This window comes from Salvelinus namaycush, chromosome 35, assembly GCF_016432855.1.
Source record: "Salvelinus namaycush isolate Seneca chromosome 35, SaNama_1.0, whole genome shotgun sequence".
In the NCBI taxonomy this organism is placed as follows: Eukaryota; Metazoa; Chordata; class Actinopteri; order Salmoniformes; family Salmonidae; genus Salvelinus; species Salvelinus namaycush.
This window is the reverse complement of record NC_052341.1, coordinates 22,856,728-22,878,109: the sequence shown is the minus strand read 5'-3', so window position 1 is coordinate 22,878,109 and position 21,382 is coordinate 22,856,728. Positions and strand designations below refer to the sequence as shown.

The 21,382-nt window shown below is 44.2% G+C and overlaps 1 protein-coding gene across 1 annotated transcript in view; it reads right to left on the bottom strand.

The window, feature by feature from the left end:
- The window catches only part of dnah9 (dynein, axonemal, heavy chain 9), a 140,123-nt gene that overhangs the window by 94,122 nt on the left and 24,619 nt on the right, over positions 1-21,382 (bottom strand). Inside the window, exons 26-37 of the mRNA XM_038974915.1 lie at positions 21,212-21,342; positions 20,877-21,003; positions 20,319-20,471; positions 19,930-20,055; positions 19,478-19,717; positions 19,129-19,289; positions 9,983-10,139; positions 8,245-8,349; positions 4,471-4,628; positions 3,989-4,127; positions 2,122-2,409; positions 88-298 (exon numbers count right to left, since the gene is read on the bottom strand). Of these exons, the coding sequence (XP_038830843.1) occupies positions 88-298; positions 2,122-2,409; positions 3,989-4,127; positions 4,471-4,628; positions 8,245-8,349; positions 9,983-10,139; positions 19,129-19,289; positions 19,478-19,717; positions 19,930-20,055; positions 20,319-20,471; positions 20,877-21,003; positions 21,212-21,342 (1,996 nt within the window). The remainder of the gene's footprint in view (positions 1-87; positions 299-2,121; positions 2,410-3,988; positions 4,128-4,470; positions 4,629-8,244; positions 8,350-9,982; positions 10,140-19,128; positions 19,290-19,477; positions 19,718-19,929; positions 20,056-20,318; positions 20,472-20,876; positions 21,004-21,211; positions 21,343-21,382) is intronic.

Below are 21,382 nucleotides of genomic sequence, written 5' to 3'. Positions count from 1 at the left end.
CTATATGTTGGCCATATCATCATCACCATCATGACAATCATCATCACCATCACCATCATGACCGGCATCATCATGTCCTCCCCTCACCATCCCTCCACTCCCTGGTTGCAGGGTTGATGATGCCAAACAGCTCATCATTGGTCACAGCTTTGGGGTTGAGGTCCGCCCACACGGGCCTCCGCTTCATGTTCTGGTAGGTCCGTTGGAGAGACCTCATCACCTGGCTCTTCCCTGTGCCTGCGTTACCCACCACAAACACAGAATGGCGCACCGCCAGCAACTCTTCCAACTGTACCACCTGGGGGAAGGAAGGAGAGAGCGAGAGCCAGAGAGAGAAAGGGAGAGACAAATAGTATGGTATTGCTATACAGAATGGTACACTGCAATGCTGCAGAGTAGATCAGTACCATACAGTGTGTCACTCACGTTACAGCTCAGTGAAAGTGAAAGAGCAGTATTTACTGCTTAATGCAAACAGTGTGGAAAGAACACATTATGCTACCTCTAAAGTATCAAATTCACCTCATTAATATCAGCAACACTTTGGTACACAAAATATTAACAACTTGAATAGCTCTGTAACGGTAAGAAAACGAGCGAGAGAAAATCATATTTCCTTTCACAGTGAAACTCCCCGATGGAATTCTCAATCAATGCAATTGACTCAAGCTATTCACCCTCAGCATAGTGTTAGCATCCGAAAGACCCACATTGATATTAGATTTGATGTGTGGGCAGCTGACAGGGGCTAATGCTAGCGCTACAAGTGGCTAACACCACAACAGGCTAACATTATGAGAGGCTAACAGTACAACAGGCTAACATTGTGAAAGGCTAACACTACAACAGGCTAACACTACAACAGGCTAACATTATGAGCGGCTAACAGTACAACAGGCTAACATTGTGAGAGGCTAACACTACAACAGGCTAACACTACAACAGGCTAACAATATGAGAGGCTAACAGTACAACAGGCGAACACTACAACAAGCTAACATTATGAGAGGCTAACAGTACAACAGGCTAACATTGTGAGAGGCTAACACTACAACAGGCCAACACTACAACAGGCTAACAATATGAGAGGCTAACAGTACAACAGGCTAACACTACAACAGGCTAACATTATGAGAGGCTAACACTACAACAGGCTAACATTGTGAGAGGCTAACACTACAACAGGCTAACATTATGAGAGGCTAACACTAAAGTCAAATAAACCCATTCCCCTCTGGACTTCCTCCTTTCACTCTAATATTACTGACCAACAGAATGTGGCCAAAAGTAGTGCACTATAATATAGTTTAACATGGCTTCAGGGAATAGGGTGTCCGACAAAGACGGAGAGTAAGGTTCAGACGATACAAATTGATCATTATTGACCTGCCGTTGTTTCATCAGCCTGTTCCCTCCCTGTTTATATCCATGTGTGGTGTCTGTGACAGTGGCAGGGTTATGAGCTGCTCTTGCGGTACAGCGGTGTGATGGAGTGTCATTACGTTGCTACCATGCCGGTTTGACCTGCTGCAGATTGCACTCATTTCCCCTGGCCCCGCTTTCCTCTGTCTCTGACATTGTATGTGTGTGCGTGTGTGTGTGTGTGTGAACACAGCATAATGGCTAGAATAAGGACGGTGGACCTTTCCACCTGGGACGTTATTACAGTATAACCGGAGGGTTTGGGTTGGGCATATTTGGCCAATTCATCCACAACCCAGACTGCTCTGACACTAATGTGTACTTACCACTGATACAGTACAGTGCAACACTAGGTACATGGCTTTTGGAGGAAAGGGAACTAGTAGCAGAGGAACGCAACAGCTGAATATGTTGTTTTATTGTTAATTGCCAAGATTGAAGTGTGGTTTCTTTTCCCTGGCAGTGTTATTGAAGGTCAGGGACATTACAGTATTATGGGCTGTGTTCTTATAGGGCTATCATCTACCGTCAAAAAACGGTGTCTTTCCATGTATTTGTGGATGATTTTAGGCCTGGGTCACTTGTTATATGAATTGTTTCATTCATTAAGTAATTTATCAACATGAAAACATAACTTTTAACCAACACTCTCTAAAGACTGAAACAGCCAACCCTGGTCAACCGGTAATTACAACTCACCTTCAGTACAAAGTTATCCTCAGCCTGTAATTTGAGGTCCAGCACAGACTGCTTGACATGCTTCTCAAACTCCAGGTCTCTCTTCCTGGGGACGTCCAGAGCAGGGAACAGGTCTCCGATAAGCCCCATGAACACTGGCATGTCATCCGTCACGATCTTAGGGATGTTAAAGTCTCTCAGAGCCCGCATGAGGACCTGGTCCTCGGGCCGATCTGGGTCACCCCGCTTCAGGGAGCCAGCCACCACCAGGACAGACTTGATGGCCCTCAACCCCCAGTCATAGTGGTCCTGGAGACCAGGGAGAGACGGAACATTAATATTTAAGGCGCATTTTCCTTTTTCAAGAATGACAAAGATGTGTAATGGAAGGGATAGAAATGTAATGGAAGGGATAGAAATGGTTGTACCAAAAGTTTCCGAAAGTGCTTGTTTACTAGACAGATAGTCTTTGTTTTGAAATGCCAAACATGATTGTGTCCTTTTTTTCTGGTTTCAGCTGAACATATTTTGAAAGTAAGACAAGGACAAATGGTCAAACATATTCTAAACATATTTTTTGTACTTTTTACCCCTTTTTCGTGATATCCAATTGGTAGTTACAATCTTGTCCCATTGCTGCAACTCTCGTACGGACTCCGAAACACGACCCTGCGATCCTCCGAAACACGACGCTGCCAAGCCGCGCTGCTTCTTGACACACCGCTCGTTTAACCCGGAAGCCTCCACCAATGTGTCGGAGGAAACACCGTAAAGTGTGCATGCGCCCAGCCCGCCACAAGGAGTCGCTAGAGCGCAATGGAACAAGGACATCCAGGCCGGCCAAACTGTCCCCTACCCGAAACGACGCTGGGCCAATTGTGCATCGCCTAATGGGTCTCCCGGCCATGGCCGGTTGCGACACAGCCTGGGAACGAACCAGGGTCTGTATGATGCCTCTAGCACTGTGATGCAGTGCCTTAGACCACTGTGCCACTCGGGAGGCCCAAACAAGATATTCTAACACGTTAACCTATACATATATCTTTGTTACACACAAGTTTGCACAAAGCAAGTTATTTCATATTATATACTGGGTGGTTCGAGCCCTGAATGCTGATTGGCTGACAGCCGTATACCACGGGTATGACAAAACATGTATTTGTGCTGCTCCAATTACATTGATAACCAGTTTAAAATAGCAATGAGGCACCTCGGGGGTTTGTGGTATATGGCTAATATACCATAGCTAAGGGCTGTATCCAGGCACTCCCCGTTGCGTCATGCAAAATAACATACCTTAGCCGTGGTATATTGGCCATATACCAAACCCCCTCATGCCTTATTGCTTAAATAGAGCCCCGAGTACCAGGCCATTAGCTACCTGATGATCGTACTACTAATGCATGTCCAGAGTGCATAACAGGAGATTACCATGACTCAACGGCCACATCGAATTTTACTGCGGTCATGACTCATGACTGCAGGTGTGGAGGTAATACAGTCACCGCAACAGCCCTACTCTATGCTGAGTGTCAAATACATGTTCTGTAACACTCATTGCCACGCACCACATACAGGCCATGCAGAGTATCAAATGTAATGTTCATCCACTTCCTGTATGGCAGTGTTTCAGATCTGGAATATCAGATTCTGTATGGAGCTGTAGTTCTTCTCTATATCGAGCCATTTTTGTGTAATAATCAATATGGACATAATGGAGCTAGCCTAGCCTAGTCCCAGATCTGTTTGTGCTGTCTTGCCAACTCCTACTGTATGGTCATTGTCTTGCCACAATGACCATGTGAGTTGGCAAGCCAGCACAAACAGACAAGGGACCAGGCTATAATGGAGCTAGTGCATAAGATCAGGGATCTGAAGCATACTGTACCTGTTTGGAAAGCAGCTCTTTGCAGAGTGTGTAGAGGGTGATGAACTTCCTTGCCAGGACTCTGGCATCGAGGAAACCTTCAGCCACCAACATGATCTCACAGATCAATTCAAAGTCTGGTACTACCATGGCACAAGGCCTACAGAGAGGGAGGGAGGTAGAGAGGGAAAGAGAGAAGGAAGAGAGTAAGAATTAGTTCAGAGGGCTGACACAGTCATGTGGCTTCCAGTCAACCCTGGTACAAATCCCGTCGGGGACATTCAGTTCACCAAGAGTAATACGTGTAACTGTGGGACTGAAATATATTCATTGTCGTTTGTCAGCTTTTCTTCCGTCAACATTATCATAAACATCCCACGTTGAATGCCTTGAAGGGGTAACTCATCTTTGTTTTTCCATCAGTCTCATCATTTCATTGTTTAAAAAATGACATTATAGCATTTTAAAAACAAGGAAACACTTTTGTGCGTGTTCCGTGTTACCTAAACAGGGCCTTGAGATTCTCAGGTAGTTCGGTCCTGCCAGCGTAGCCTGGGTTCATAGTGATGAAGATACCTACAGAAGGGAAAAGATTCACCTCCTCGCCCATGAAGTTAAACCTCTGCTTCTTGTCTCGGATGGCGTCCTGGATGCTCTTCACCTGGACAAGACAGATATATAGATATACAGAGATATATAGAGATATAAGACAGTCAGGAACTAAACTCAGCAAAAAAAGAAACCTCCCTTTTTCAGGACCCTGTCTATCAAAGATAATTCGTAAAAATCCAAATAACTTCACAGATCTTCATTGTAAAGGGTTTAAACACTGTTACCCATGCTTGTTCAATGAACCATAAACAATTAAATGAACATGCACCTGTGGAACGGTCATTAAAACACTAACAGCTTACAGACGGTAGGCAATTAAGGTCACAGTTATGAAAACTTAGGACACTAAAGAGGCCTTTCAACTGACTCTGAAAAACAGCAAAAGAAAGATGCCCAGGGTCCCTGCTCATCTGCTTGAACGTGCCATAGGCATGCTGCAAGGAGGCATGAGGACTACAAATGTAGCCAGGGCAATAAATTGCCATGTCTGTACTGTGAGATGCCTAAGACAGCGCTACAGGGAGACAGGATGGACAGCCGATCGTCCTCGCAGTGGCAGACCACATGTAACAACACCTGCACAGGATTGGTACACACAAACATCACACCTGCGGGACAGGTACAGGATGACAATAACAACTGCCAGAGTTACACCAGGAACGCACAATCCCTCGATCAGTGCTCCGACTGTCCGCAATAGGCTGAAAGAGGCTGGACTGAGAGCTTGTTGGCCTGTTGTAAGGCAGGTCCTCACCAGACATCACTGGCAACAACGTCGCCTATGGGCACAAACCCACCATCGCTGGACCAGACAGGAATGGCAAAAAGTGCTCTTCACTGACGAGTCGCGGTTTTGTCTCACCAGGGGTGATCGTCAGATTCGCGTTTATCGTCAAAGGAATGACCATTACACCGAGGCCTGTACTCTGGAGCGGGATCGATTTGGAGGTGGAGGGTCTGGGGCGGTGTGTCACAGCATCATCGGACTGAGCTTGTTGTCATTGCAGGCAATCTCAATGCTGTGCGTTACAGGGAAGACATCCTCCTCCTACATGTGGTACCCTCCTGCAGGCTCATCCTGACATGATCCTGCAGCATGACAATGCCACAAGCCATACTGCTCGTTCTGTGCGTGATTTCCTGCAAGACAGGAATGTCAGTGTTCTGCCATGGCCAGTGAAGAGACTGGATCTCAATCCCATTGAGCACGTCTGGGACCTGTTGGATTGGAGGGTGAGGGCTAGGGCCATTACCCCCAGAAATGTCCGGGAACTTGCAGGTGCCTTCGTGGAAGAGTGGGGTAACATCCAACAGCAAGAACTGGTAAATCTGGTGCAGTCCATGAGGAGATGCACTGCAGTTCTTAATGCAGCTGGTGGCCACACCACTTTTGATTTTGACCCCCCCTTTGTTCAGGGACACATTATTTCATTTCTGTTAGTCACATGTCTGTGGAACTTGTTCAGTTTATGTCTCAGTTGTTGAATCTTGTTATGTTCATACAAATATTTACACATGTTAAGTTTACTGAAAATAAACGCAGCTGACAGTGAGAGGACGCTTCTTTTTTTGCTGAGTTTAGAAAAAACGGTTCCAAAAGGGTTCTGCGGATGTCCCCGTAGGTAGGTGATCTTGTAAGATACTACCACTCGTATTCAATCACCAACAAACACAAAATGGAATGGTATTCACACTCTAAAAAATAGCCAAGGCAATGATATTTGCTATAAGCTAGCGTTACTGAAATGATGAAACGGCAACCCTAGTTCATCCTCATCATTTCACATATCCTACATCTGTGTGTGTGTCTAGGATGTGTACAGTAAGAATGAGATGAACTTTTCCGTGTCCTTAGCTGAACCCAAGATCTCGACTACAGGGTTTGGTAAAATAGATTAGTTTAGAAAATGCTGCGTTGACTCTGTGTATATGAAACAGCACTCTCATAATTATACACCCATTAGTCATTATTCATCATCCAGTCTGGTATTTTGCAGACAATTTCACCAACAGACAGTTGTGTTGAGGAGAAGAGAAGGGCTGAATTTAGCTCATTTGTCTCCATTCAGCTGTGTCTGTGCTGCCTTCTGTTTCCCTGCCCTTTACCTAATGGAGAATTGATCTTGCCACCTGCGTACGCACTCACAAACTGCAGCTACGTTATGGCGCCTGCTCTCCCCTTAAACAGAATGGATTATCGTACACCTTCCTCTGACATTCGCTTATGGAGAAGACGGGTGGGTCGTATTCATTAGGCAAAGAACAGAAGAAAAACAGACTGAGAAAAAAAGGAGGGAGGCACTACCAGGACTTGTCCAATGAGAAACGCTAATTTTGTTGTTCCGTTGCAAAACAGTTTAAAATGTTTTCTGTAGCGTGCTGTTATGAACACAACCTGGGTGAAGCGCAGAGGAAGGAGAAGAGGGTACTGGAGCGGGTGGGAGAGTGCCCGTCAGAACCATTTTATTGTTTTCTGCCAGTCTTATCCAAGGTCTTCTTCCTTTCATCCTTTCGAAGCATAGCTTGATTTATTATTCAATATGCCTGCTAACACCCATCCATTGCTCTGTTCTGCTGCTTTACAGTTTCAAAGTTCTCTCTCTCTCGCACTCTGACTTATTGACAACGTTTCCTTTCATAGCTAGCTGCCGGGGAGAGGGCAGAGAAACTGGCTGTGCTGTGCTATACTGCCAGTCTGGTGATGATGAAACCCTATCAGCATTATCTACTGCACATAATGTTATGATATGGGTTAAGGTAAGTGTTAGGACATAGACAAACACACTATCCAGGATACACTTTCATACTCCATCCCCCAGGGGGCAGCAGCAACCTTGTCCAAATGCTGAGTCTGGTTGATAAGCACATCAGGTGCTACCAATTAAGGTGATCGTCAGTGAGTGTCCCAGTTTGCAAGCCATGATGCTACTGGGAGGTTTGTTGGTTTTAAGAGTCTTTTTTTCACCAAGGTGAGATTGCTGTCTCCCTGGGCACATGTATCCATCACGTCCTCAAATGCTGATTTGTCACATAAATGCACACATTCATTTAGGTTACAGTTCATGTAACTAGGCCTAGGACACCTAGACAAAGTGAGTGCAACGATATCCGTAGGCTAGTTATGAGTTTTGCAACAATACACATTACAATGATGACAAAATATAAATGTGTACTGTGCTAACTCAATGCAATCATTGCTTATTAGTACTGTATACAGTGAGTTCCAAAAGTATTGTGCCCAATAGAAATGAATGGTAAATAATGTATTGTGTAATTTAGGAGTCACTTTTATTGTAAGGAAGAGTAGAATATGTTTCTAAACACATCTACATTCATGTGGATGCTACTACGATTATGGATAGTCCTGAATGAATCGTGAATAATGATGAGTGGGAATTACAGACGCACAAATATCATACCCCCAAGACATGCTAACCTCTCACCATTACAAGAAAAGCGGAGGTTAGCATTTTGGAGGGGGTATGATATTTGTGTGTCTGTAACCTTCTCACTCATCCTTATTCACGATTCATTCAGGACTATCTGCAATGGAAGTGTTTATTAACATATTATATTCCTCTTTACAGTACAGAGACAAAATAAAAAGGGTCACTGTGCCAATACCTTTGGAGCGCACTGTATGATTAGCCCAGGGACATGCTTACCTGCACAGCGACCACAGACAGCACCTCCACAGAGATCCTGTTAAATTCATCAAAGCAGCCCCACGCTCCTGTCTGGGCCAGGCCTTTATAGATGTTGCCACACGACTGCAGGAGGGGTCAGAGAGAGAGAGAGAAAGAGAGAGGGAGATGTGTTCTATACAGAGTAAAATTGAAGGTAAAAATGACAACAGACGTTTGAGATTTACCACAAAAGCAAGGGCCTAAACTTTCTTGCCTAAACGGGTGACATTTTGTTGCTGTCTGTCTATTCCAATATGAAAAAGGTTAAATGCCAACGCACACCATCAGTTTTCTCCACAGACACAGAAACCAAACTTCTGAGCAGGTGAAACAGCCTCCTGAGATTCACTAGACAGGAGAGAGGTAGGATCCAAGTCTCTTCTCTCTATTATAGGGCAGAGCCATGATACTAACCAAGCCTGACTGTGTGTGCCGCTTGGTTGTATGACTTTACACCATCGCTGCATCTCCTGGTGCATATTAGCACTTCTCTCTGACACATCAATGCAGTGTGGTGTGTGTGTGTAGAGTGGGAAGGGCAATAATAATTCTCCTGTCTAGGCAGGCAGCAACAAGCTGTATGAAGAGATTGTGCCTGCGTCTCTATTGACCACTCTATATGCAGTGAGTGTGAGTGTGTGTGTGTGTGTGTGTGTGTGTGTGTGTGTGTGTGTGTGTGTGTGTGTGTGTGTGTGTGTTGAAGCAGCAACACTGAGAAGGGCGTCTGACACCACTTAACAGCAAAATAAATGCATCCATCAGGTTGAACTGTTATGTTCTTCCTTCAAGGACAGAGAGAGAGAGAGAGCGAGAGCGAGAGCGAGAGCGAGAGCGAGAGCGAGAGCGAGAGCGAGAGAGAGAGAGAGGAGGAGAAGACAGAAAGAGACAGGGAGCTCTCTTTACCCTCTCCCCTCCATCTCCGTGTCAGATATCCACACCGAGTAGAGTTGGAGAAGCAGGACTTAGATCAGGGATGGGCAACTGGCGGCCCGCCCCCCTTTTGAAAGCCCTCGGATTAATCCCCCCCCGTCCCCCCCTGCCCCCACCCCCCCAAAAAAACTCAGTCGGGGTCTCAACTTACTGTTGCGAGTTAGAATAGTAGACTACACAAGGTGCAATTTCAAAATGTGGTTGTGCATCAGACGTTTTACTCTTGTTATGTCAGTCACTGATAGTCAATTAGCTCATGTCAGCTAACTTTTTTTAGATTGCTAAATTAGTTCAGCGGCCAGCTATCCAAACTTGTTATCATGGCCGAATTATCGTCCGGGAAGCACCCATTGATTTTGTTAGTCAGTCTCACTCAGATATATTAAAAACTGCAAACATTTCTCTCCACCCTATGGCAAGATGTGTAGAATTGCAGGAAATTAGCTGTAAAACAGCACATTTTCCTCACCGCCTCATGGAAAAATGTGTAGAATTGCAGCAAACTTACTTTAAATTGCAACATTTGCTCTACACTCCGTGGCAAAATGTGTAGAATTGCACAAAATGAACTCTAAAAAAGTGTTTTAAATGTTCTCTGCTGTCAAGAGTGGGGCCACTAAGATGTTTTGCCCACAACGTGGGAGGTATGGATGTGGGTACGCAGACCCGTGAGCAACTGCGGGCCCTCATGATGAGTTGTTTTGTTGTGGCCCCCACCCCCATCAAAAGTTGCCCAACCCTGACTTAGATGATTCATAGCCTGTCTGCAGAAGGAGTGGGAGCCCACCTTGTAGTCCATCTGCTCGGAGCAGTTGAATACATAGACCATGATGCCAAGGGCTCGGCCCAGATCCTTGGTGGTCTCTGTCTTGCCAGTGCCTGCTGGGCCTGCTGGAGCACCACTCATAGTCAGGTGGAGGGACTGGGTAAGAGTGATGTAGCACCTGGGAAACACACACACACACACACATTCTTAGTAATAACAACTTAACTTCACAGGTTGATTAACTCAAGTCAAATAACAAGCAGCATTTAAATGCAACAACAATCTGCATGTTTCAATAGCACACTAAGGTGTTTAGGAGGACTGATAGAGACGATCACATCTGAAATTGATCATCAATATACATGCATTGTTTCGCCTCTGAAATCAATGTGGTAATAATTTCAGCAAGCAGAGGGTAAATAGACAATATATTGTGAGAGAGCGAGAGAGAGAGAGAGAGAGAGAGCGAGAGAGAGAGAGAGAGAGAGAGAGAGAGAGAGAGAGAGAGAGAGAGAGAGAGAGAAAGAGCGAGAGAGAGAGAGAGAGAGAGCGAGAGAGAGCGAGAGAGAGAGCGAGAGAGAGCGAGAGAGAGAGCGAGAGAGAGCGAGAGAGAGAGCGAGAGAGAGCGAGAGAGAGCGAGAGAGAGCGAGAGAGAGAGAGAGAGAGTGTGTGTGTGTGTTAAAGAGATATGCAAGCTACCGGAAGACAAACGATCCAATTTGTGTCATCCAGAGACTGTTGCCAACGTTTTTATAGTCATTTTGGAAATATGGCCATAAATCTCACAATCAACTGTCTGGGTGGCAACAAACCTGCTTGTTCTGAATACCTAAAATGCCTAAACACAGTTCTCAGAAGGGGCTGGAACACTTTAACTGAGAAGTATTGTGTATGTATGATTACATCATTGTTTTTCTACCAGGGGGATGCCATCACAATCCTTAAAAACACCGCTTCCAGAATTATGTGATTGAAATCCAAACACATCTGAAACCTAAAATCAAGCTGTTTAAGTTGGCCAGTAGCCATCTGTGAATGAATGACAACTTTATATCAAACTTTCCCTGACTCCAGTATAGCTGAATGACAGAGGGTCAGTGGTCAGAAGTTTGACAGGCAGAGATAACGAGATAGAGCACAGTCTCTGACCATATGCTGCCTCTACGAGCACATGGCCGCTGATCAGTGATCCAGCCTTCAAACACCATTGTCTTTGTGGTGCTTTGTTCTGGCTTCAAAGGGAAGAGGCTAATGGTCAGTTCCACAGCCACAGCACAGTTTGCCAGAGGACTACAGAAACAGGTCATAAATCCACTTTTTATATTCAGACTTTATCTGTGATGTTTCCCACAATAATGTAGTAACCGAGTTCAAGCTGCAATTGCTTGTATGAAAGGTGCTAAACAACAAAACATTTTCCTTATGATTCTTTTTTATTAATCCAAGAGAATAAGTTGCAGATAGAAATGGCATGAATAGAACTGACATGATTCCTTAGAATCAGAGAGGCATGTTTGTTCTATATAATACATTTCTATCGGAATGTTGGCCAATGTTTCAGTCCTCTGGCCCTGGTACCCGCTTGTCCCTACATATGAGAAGCTAACCACAATAACAATCCCAGGCCCCCATCCCCGCAGGAGGCCTTTTGCCTTTTGGTAGGCCGTCATTGTAAATAAGAATTTGTTCTTAACTGACTTGCCTAAAAAAACGTTTAGCCACAATAGTGAATTTGCAGTTCACCTTCAAAATAAAAGTTCCTCATCGAAAGTGATGCTAATGGATAAAAACTGTGGAATCGTGCCATATTTGGACTAGATAATGCTAAACAAGTTTGGAATCCCACTGTAGGTGTATTAGACTGCATAACTGCATTGAGAGCATACTTATATGCACTTTCAAAGTTTGAAAAAGTGAATCACTATAAAATAAGCATGCATGAAACATAAACATGCATAAAAAGTATTTACAGAAATGATGAATCCAAAAATCGATTAGAAAATAATTATTTGTATTATTAGACGTGACTCTAAACCTATAATGTTAGCCAGCTAACTAGCTAGCTAGAGTGGCTAGCTAGCTAATCTCTTACATGTACTGTACTAGTCAAAAGTTTGGACACAGCTCTACTCATTCAAGAGTTTTTCTTTATTTTGACTATTTTCTACATTGTAGAATAATAGTGAAGACATTAAAACTATGAAATAACACGTATGGAATCATATAGTAACCAAAAAAGTGTTAAACAAAATCAAAACATATTTTCGATTTTAGATTCATCAAAGTAGGCACCCTGCCCACATCCGACCTGACCCACAACCGCCCCCGCCCCATTCTATGTGCCGAGTTGAGGGCTAATTTCACCACATGTGCAAAGCAGTCAAAGTTTAAGCACTGCCTTCGGCCAATCCTGATACATCCAAACAATCAGTGACGAAAATCCAAACACCAGAACTACTGCTGCTCGTTATCCTACCAACTCCATCCCGTCCTGACAGATTATTTGGTTTTCGCGCAGAATCTGTTCACGAGAGATTAGGCTCACCCTAACTTGTCTATCAAAAAAGTAAACAACCAATCAGAATGTGATACCCTGGGGATTGGAGGGACGCCATGTGCGACTGACGTGTTTTCCGTTTGCTCCCGTGGTATTTTTAAAGTTTATGTGAATTTTGCAGCAGAACCGTATTTATTTTCATATATTATTTTGGTGATCCCTTCCCGTAAAAACCAAGACTACTTTACTTCCAAATGTCAGCATGTCGACGAAACATAAGGCCAAAAGCATGACTTTGAGAAAACCCGGCCTACAAGACACACTCTCATCACCGCCCTCCCCTGAGCCTGACGGCCCGGGGACTGATACTTTACCCGGGGGGGTGGCTTGGCCTGGCGGCGCTGAAGTGAACATTCTCGAGGCCATCAAACTACTACGCTCTGAGATAGTTGAAATGAAAACGGAGGTGGTTGCTACGATTGAGGCCCGAATAAAGGAGGTTTCTGATACTTTAAAAGCAGATCTAACCATCCTGCGGAACGAGACGGTGCCGGCAATCGCATCACTCAAAACAACAATGGAGTCGCACACTACAACGATTGCAGCACTGGAGACCTTCGCTACAAATGTCTCCGACTTAACTACATCCCTGGAGGCTGACGTGAAACGCCTAGCTGCGGATTTGAAAAAGGTGAAGGAGAGCTGTGTAAGTTTGGAGGGATTCTCTCGCCGCAATAACCTGAGACTTGTATCAGTCCCAGAGTCAGCGGAAATGCCTCGCGCCACGGATTTCGTTTCTGGGCTGCTGAAGGATGTTCTTGCCTTAGATGAAAAGCCCCTGATTGATCGTGCCCACCGGTCGCTGCGCCCAAAGCCCCGGGATGGGGAGAGGCCCCGTGACATAATTCTTCGAGTGCACTTTTTCCATGAGAAGATGGAGATTCTCCGACGAGCCCGCAATACCACTCTGAGCTTTCAAGGACAGAGCTTCTCCATCTACCAGGACTACTCCCCCACTGTTTCCAGGCAGCGCGCAGCTTTCGGACAGGCCAAACGACTACTTCGGGACCATCCAGGTGTGAAATACGGACTGCGATTCCCGGCCCGTTTATGGCTATCTCATGATGGTAAAGACTACACATTTGAGTCTCCGGATGAGGCTCTCTCTCACATTCAACGTCACATCAAGAAGTCTTGAACTTGCTCATAGTTCAGCAACTGTTGCTTGCGAACTGAGGATAGTAAGTAACCCACCTGTGGTACAATTATGTTTAGCTACAACATGCTAATTTTGTATAGTTGGGGAGTTGGCGTACCCATTCAGGCTTATTTGATGTGATCTAATGTTTTGATCATCTAGTGTGCTTGCCTTACAAGCATTCAGTCATTTTAATTTCATTGTATTGCGGTTTTACTATACTCCTGTGTTTTCTAGGCTGTCTTGCTCACCTATTCAGTTTGTTTACATAGTGTCTCAGTGACTCAAAATATTCTTGGTTATTTGCTTACTGCATCCGTTTGCATTGACCCAGTAAACAGTAAATGCTTCCCGAGGCGACACGTTTTTTGGGGTCTTCACTTAAATTTTAAAAGTTCTGAGCGTCATTTATGCCCAGCAAGCGTTCAACGTTGCGCACACGTAGTTTTTTGGTCTTGGTTGTAAGCTGTCTCAGCATTCAACTAGACAACTATTATAATAATAATAATAATTATTATTTTTGATTGTCTTACTACGATTTCCTTACTTCAAATTAGGTTTTCGGCTGAGAGCCTTTATACATTCTATTTATTTTCTTTATTTTCTCTCTCAAATGCCTGTTATAAGACTGGGAATATAATTATATACATCTACAAGTGGTGCTTTTGTAATTTCGTCTGCACAAGGGATTCACTTTAATTTTTTTTATTTAAAAAATGATTATCTCTTTTTGCTGTTTGATCCACTAACAAAACACGACTTTAAAGAGCGGGACTGTGGGTTTAGGTTTAAGACCGCACTCTCACAGACATACTGTGCGAAGAGAACATGTTCTATTTAGGCTTGTACCTCGTTTGGGGAGGTACTGTCTGGGATGGGGGGAGGGGGTGGGGGGAGGGGTTGAATTGTTCAGTTCTAATGTTGTCATTCTGTCTTTTTTGTTTTTTTTTCTGTACTTTTTCCAAACATCTACCACCGTACATTATTACTCTGAGACAAGTTATTCTGGGGTTTTTGGGCGCTCATTGCTTTTCCATTCTATGCTCTAATGACAGGGTTGTATAACGGGAATGCCCAGAGGGGCCGAAACAATGCGATCAAGTACATTTCGTGGAACACCAAAGGGGTTAATAACCCAGTGAAGCGTAAGAGGGTGTTGACACACTTAAAGGGTTTGAATGCAAATGTTGCATTTCTACAAGAGACTCACTTGAGGACTGGTGAGCACTTTAGGATGCGTAGGGACTGGGTTGGTCAAGTGTTCCACTCTAACTTTCATAGTAAATCAAGAGGGGCTGCCATTTTGGTTGATAAAGCCACTCCCTTTGTAGCTTCTGAGGTTATCGCTGATCCTAAGGGACGATACGTCATAGTAACCGGTAAACTGTTTTCTACCCCTCTTGTTTTGGCTAGTGTTTATGCTCCCAATTGGGATGACACAAGTTTCATTTCTTCCTTTTTGTCTGCTATACCCAATTTAGATTCTCATTTGTTGATTTTAGGGGGGGATTTCAACTGCAAAATGTCCCCAGTTCTTGACAAGTCCTCACGAACAACTACAGGCCCATCTAAATGTGCCCTACTTATTCAAGCCTTTCTTCAGAAATATGCCATGTTTGAGGCCTGGCGTTTCCTACATCCTACAGATAGACAGTATTCCTTTTATTCTCATGTTCATCAAACATACTCCCGGATTGATTACTTCTTTTTGGACAAAAAACTTCTGCCTAACCTTCGGCAGTGTACTTACAAGAGTATTGTTATTTCTGACCATTCACCATTAGTGCTTGAACTAGAGTTTCCCCAGCGACCTCCTATGTGTTATCAATGGCGTCTTAACCCCATTTTACTCTCAGATAAGGAGTTTGTCAATTTCATTTCTTCTGAAATCACCTTATTCCTAGAAACTAATTCAACACCAGGTATGTCCTGCTCTACCATATGGGAGTCTCTCAAAGCATACCTACGTGGCCAAATTATTTCTTATACAGCCAACCAAAACAGAGTTCGCTCTCAGCGACTTCGGGACCTGAGCGAATCCATAGCCACATTGGATGAGAAGTATGCCACGGTTCCTTCCTCTGATCTGCATAAAGAGCGCCAACTACTCCAATCTGAATTTGATGAGCTTTCTACCAGGCAAGCTGAACAGTTACTCTTGCGAGCTCGGTACAGAGTGTATGAACAAGGCGACAAGGCCAGTAAACTCCTTGCACATCAGATCCGTAAATCTGAGGCCTCACGTTTAATCCCACAAATAAGGACCCCGTCTGGTGCCACCACAGTTATACATAAAGAGATCAATGATCAATTCAAACAATTTTACTCTGCGCTATACACCTCTGAATCCCCTCAAGACCCTTTGCTGATGGATTCCTTCTTTAATGGCCTGAATATGCCTTCAATTGATACAGACACCCATGACTGTCTAGAAGAAGAATTTACACCTGAGGAGATTGCAACAGCAGTGTCCGCAATGAAAAGTGGTAAATCACCGGGTCCGGATGGTTTTCCAACCGAATTTTACAGGACGTTTTCTGGTCTGCTTTGCCCATTCTTGTCTCGACTATTTGCAGAGTGCCTTAATACCTCAAAGCTACCGCCTAGTCTTTATCAGGCTTCAATTTCATTACTATTAAAGAAAAACAAAGACCCCCTGGAATGTGGATCCTATCGCCCAATCTCGCTTTTAAACTGTGATTACAAAATCCTAGCCAAGCTTTTAGCCATCCGTATGGAAGGCTCGCTGCATCAAGTAATACACTCTGACCAGACTGGCTTTGTGAGAAATAGGCATTTGTTTTTCAATATTAGGCGCCTTATGAATATACTGTACTCCCCTGCGTCGGAGGACCCAGAGGTGGTGGTCTCACTTGATGCAGAAAAAGCGTTTGACCGCGTTGAGTGGGATTACCTAACAGCTACCCTTTATAGATTTGGCTTTGGCCCCAAATTCATTGCGTGGATAAAGATTCTTTATTTTTCCCCCATGGCTTCGGTACGGACTAACAACTTGTCCTCTGACTATTTTCCCTTGCACCGCGGATCCAGACAGGGCTGTCCACTCTCCCCCTTGTTGTTTGCTTTGGCAATCGAACCTCTCGCCATTGCACTACGCTCTAATGATGCCATTCAAGGAATAATCCGGACGGGCTCAGAGCAGAAAGTCTCGCTATATGCGGATGACCTCCTTTTGTTTATCTCTAACCCTGATACTTCATTGCCACGCGCCTTATCTGTTCTTAAAAGGTTTGGATCAATCTCAGGGTACAAGCTGAATCTAGGCAAGAGTGAGCTTTTTCCTGTAAACAAGGCTGCTTTAAAGTGCTCTTTTACAAGTTCTCAGTTTAGGATTGTCCAGGATCAATTCACCTACTTGGGAGTTAAAGTGACAAGGAAATATTCAAATCTGTTTCAGGAAAACTTGGTTGCTCTAGCAGACAGTTTGAAACAATCTTTTACTTTTCGGAAGGATTAATGTCATTAAAATGAGTGTGTTGCCCAAATTTCTATATTTATTTCAATGTTTACCCATTTTTATTCCAAAATCTTTTTTTATTTCACTGGATCAAACATTCATGCATTTTATTTGGGATGGCAAGGTACCACGGATTGGTAGAAAACATTTACAGAAGCCTAGGTCATTGGGGGGTTTAGCTCTACCAAATTTTCAGACATACTATTGGGCTGCAAATTTCAGAGCCCTTCTGTACTGGCTGCAGACTGATCCTACTGGCCCTAGACCAATCTGGGTCCAGATGGAGTCTGAATCGTGTAAACCTGCTGCACTTTCTTCTGTGTTGTGCTCGTCTCTCCCAGTGTCCCTAGGCAAAAGGTGTGTCAACCCAATTGTAAAGCAGTCTCTTAAAATTTGGAATCAGTTCCGTTTAGCCTTTGGCCTCCGAGGCTTTTCTCTATCAGGCCCAATCAATCAGAACATTTTATTTCCTCCATCTTTGAATGATGGGGCTTTTGGCATCTGGCACTCACTAGGCCTCTCCTCACTAGCCCAATTATTCTTTGATGATACATTTGCCTCTTTTGCTCAGCTACAGGAAAGGTTCAACCTCCCCCAATCCCACTTTTTCCGCTATCTCCAGACTAGGAACTTTGTCAGAGCTAACACACCTGAATTTCCCCATAGGCCTGTGAATACAGCTATAGAGAGCATCCTGGAGCTGAACAAGCTTCCTAGGGGCGCAATTTCAGATGTATATGCAATCATTCATGACTTACAGAACCCTTCTTTGGTGCCTTTAAAGACTCGATGGGAAAAGGATTTGGGGGAGGAACTTGGGGAAGACACCTGGGAATCTGTGCTGCGCAGGGTGCATTCGTCCTCTTTTAGCACTAGACACAGCCTCATTCAATTCAAGGTGGTTCACCGTATCCACTGGTCTGGGGCCAGACTTGGAAGAATATTCTCTGATTTTGATCCTACCTGTGTCAGATGTAAAATTGAACCAGCCACACTGTTGCATATGTTCTGGGGCTGTCATAAACTGTCAGGTTTCTGGGAATTAATATTTCTCTGATATATATAACACTGTTATAGATCCCTCTCCCCTTACAGCCCTTTTTGGAGTACTGCCCATAGGTACCCCCCTGTCAAGAATCCAGTCGGACACTGTTGCTTATACAACTCTTTTAGCTAGACGGCTAATACTACAGAACTGGAAGATGGCAGCTCCCCCATCTTATAAATATTGGGTGAGAGATGTGTTGTGCTCTCTGAAACTAGAAAAAATTAAATTAAATTCACGTGGGAACCCCAAACTGTTTAGTGAGGCTTGGGCTCCATTCCGGTCTTACTTTAAACAGTCCATCCTCTGATGGCATTCCTATTAAAACCAAAATAAGTCTGTATTTGACCCCCCTGTGACTTAGAGGTTGGATGAGCATTTCTCTGTGTTTTTTTTCTGGGGTGGGGGTGGGGGGCATTAAGGTTGATGTGCTTATTGATTGTGACCTGCGGATGCCTTGTTCATCTTGCCCGGGCAGAGACTAAGGTGTGAGCTTGTTTTTCCCAGTTATTTTTATTTTTTAATTCTGTTCACGCCTACATAAAATTATTATTATTCATTTTTTATTTTAAAGCATTGTAAACTTTTTATTTTTGGTCCAGTGGATGGTTGGTCTGTGGCCTTGACTGTCTGTGAGTGGTTGCATTTCTCCACCCCATCCCTTGACTGTTTACAGGAACAATGGTGAGGTGTTTGCTCTGTCCCTATACTATAGATTGCCCTTTAACCTTTTGTAGCCTTCTGCCTGGTGTGTTTAACTTGTCTAAAGTATGGTATCTTTAAAGTTATTTTTTTTATATGTATTATTTGTATTTTTTTTCTAGTTGAGTATATTATTTATATTGCTTTGTCTTGTCTGTGTGTGTGTAAAACTTAATAAACAGAGTTTTCAAAAAAAAAAAAAGAATGTGATACCCTGTGCCAGCATGGTTTTTATTGGTTAGTGTACCTGTCAGTCAGAGGGGTTATGACAAGTCGTGGTGTGTTGCCCAGGTACTCGTATGAATAGAGGAACTGGGCGTCACAGATGTTGGCGAAGCAGTGTCTCTCCTTTTCATCCCAGCGATGACGTAGCTGAGACAACCATAGGAACGCCTGAGAGTTCTCCACCTGGCAATGGGGGAATGAGGGAATGGAGAGAGAGAGGGAATTGGAAGAAGACGAAAAACAGGGATGAGTACAAAAAAACATCCAAAACACTTTCTGTCTTTGTTAAAGTTGCAAAACTTTTTTAAAGCCTTTATCATTATGTTCATTTCATAATTGAGAAAAGGTTGAAAACAAACTAAAACTGATACCTTCTGAGCGATGATCTTAGCGACCACGTCCCTCGCATGGACGTCTATGGTGCAGATGGTCATGACCTTCTGGCGGTCGCCCGGCGACAGCTGTCCAATCAGCATGGAGATTAGTGTGTTGAGCTGGGCGACCTGCTTCCTGTTATATTCCTTCATGGCGTTCTCATATCCCTCCTCCAGACGGGAGAAGGCCATGCCCACGTCTAACGTCCACCAGATCTGAGTACACGTCAGGGCCACCTAGAGGGCAATATACACATTAGAAGTCAGAGGTCAAAGGTCAGAGGAAGACAGAGGTTCGAGTTACAGAGCTGAGTGCACTACACAGATCGATAAAAAGGCACAGGTCATGTCAGGAGTGGTCAACCCTCCTCCTGGAGAGCTATTTGGTGTGCAGGCTTTTGTGACAGCCCTGCTCTAACACACCTAATTCTAATGTAATACAGTATTACCTGAGCGGGGTAGTCAAACAGCCACTGCTCTCTGGGTTTGTCCTCGTAGGCCATCACTGCCTCTGTCATCTCATGATGCACTGTTGACCGCATGGTTTCCAGAACACGATTCAACCACATCTCCACCTGAAGACAACCACACAGATAATGATGTCATAGAACACAGTGCAATCACACCTCCCCCTGAAGGCAACCACACACATAATGATGACATACTACACATCCACACTATTAATGTGTTTGTCATTTTAGAACCGAGGGGCATCAGACAACATGAATATACACAATTGACTTTTCATTCAAATGAAGGGGACTAATAGGAAACTAATACATTTGATTTACATGCTTTGCTAACATCTTTCAATCCCTGTCCCCCATAATAGTGTTACCTGTCCGGTGCAGTCGCAGGGCTGATTAAAGGGGACATACTCCTCCTCCCTACTGAACATGCCCAGACCTGTCTTAGTAGGGTTCCCCTCCGTGTCAGTCTCAAACTGCATCTTAGCTGTGTTGTCAAACAGCTTGGATAGATGTCTCTGGACCTAGGGACAGAGCAGGAAGAGTAGGAACTAATGTCAGGAAAAGTAAGGACCACCCTTTATTGACAGGTTTCAACAAAACTCGTTGTTCAACTATCCTTCAATACTGAAGAGAATAATTTAGCACTTTTTTTTTTATTCCCAGGATGAGGTGTAAAGACTGGAAAACTATGACCAACACTGCTCTCTTGTGGAGACTCAGAGTCCTACAGGTATGAGCAAAAAAAACATGTCAGTATTTATTATCCATTGTGAAAACGTCTCAGAGTAAGAGTACTGATCTAGGATCAGGTCTCAATCTGTCAATATAATTGTATTCAATATGATCGAAAAGGCTAAACTGATCCTAGATAAGCACTCCTAATCTGAGAGGCTTTGTGGATCCACCTAATGGGTTTAGGTTCCTACCTGGAGCGGGTTGGTTCCATTGGACAGTATGTCCAGCATGTCAGCAGAGGAGATGAAGTAGAATCTGGGGAAGGCCAGACGCTTGGTGTCCAGATACTCAGCCAAGGCCTTCTCACACAGAGACAGTCTACACAAGGTCACACACAGTCACTATCAGTGAATTGTGTGAATATGTGCAAGTGTATAAATACATCCATGGGTAAGTTCCTACGTTTGTATGTGTTGCCTTTTTCTATCGATAACACAATCATTCTCTTTCCTCTAACACGAATTTCAGTGCACTGTGAGAAAGAGATTCCCATCACACCACCCCAGACTCCCTCTCCTTCCCCCACCTGCTCTGAATGTCCTCCAGTTTGCTGAACAGGCCTGCTTTATTGGTGGCCTCCACCACGTTGGGCGTTTTATGGGCTGCGTTCGCCAGCTCTTTGAAATCAGCATCAATCCCTTCAAAGCGTTTGGAGTCCTGGGGAGAGTTGCATTGTGGGAGCCCGGCCAGGGGATAG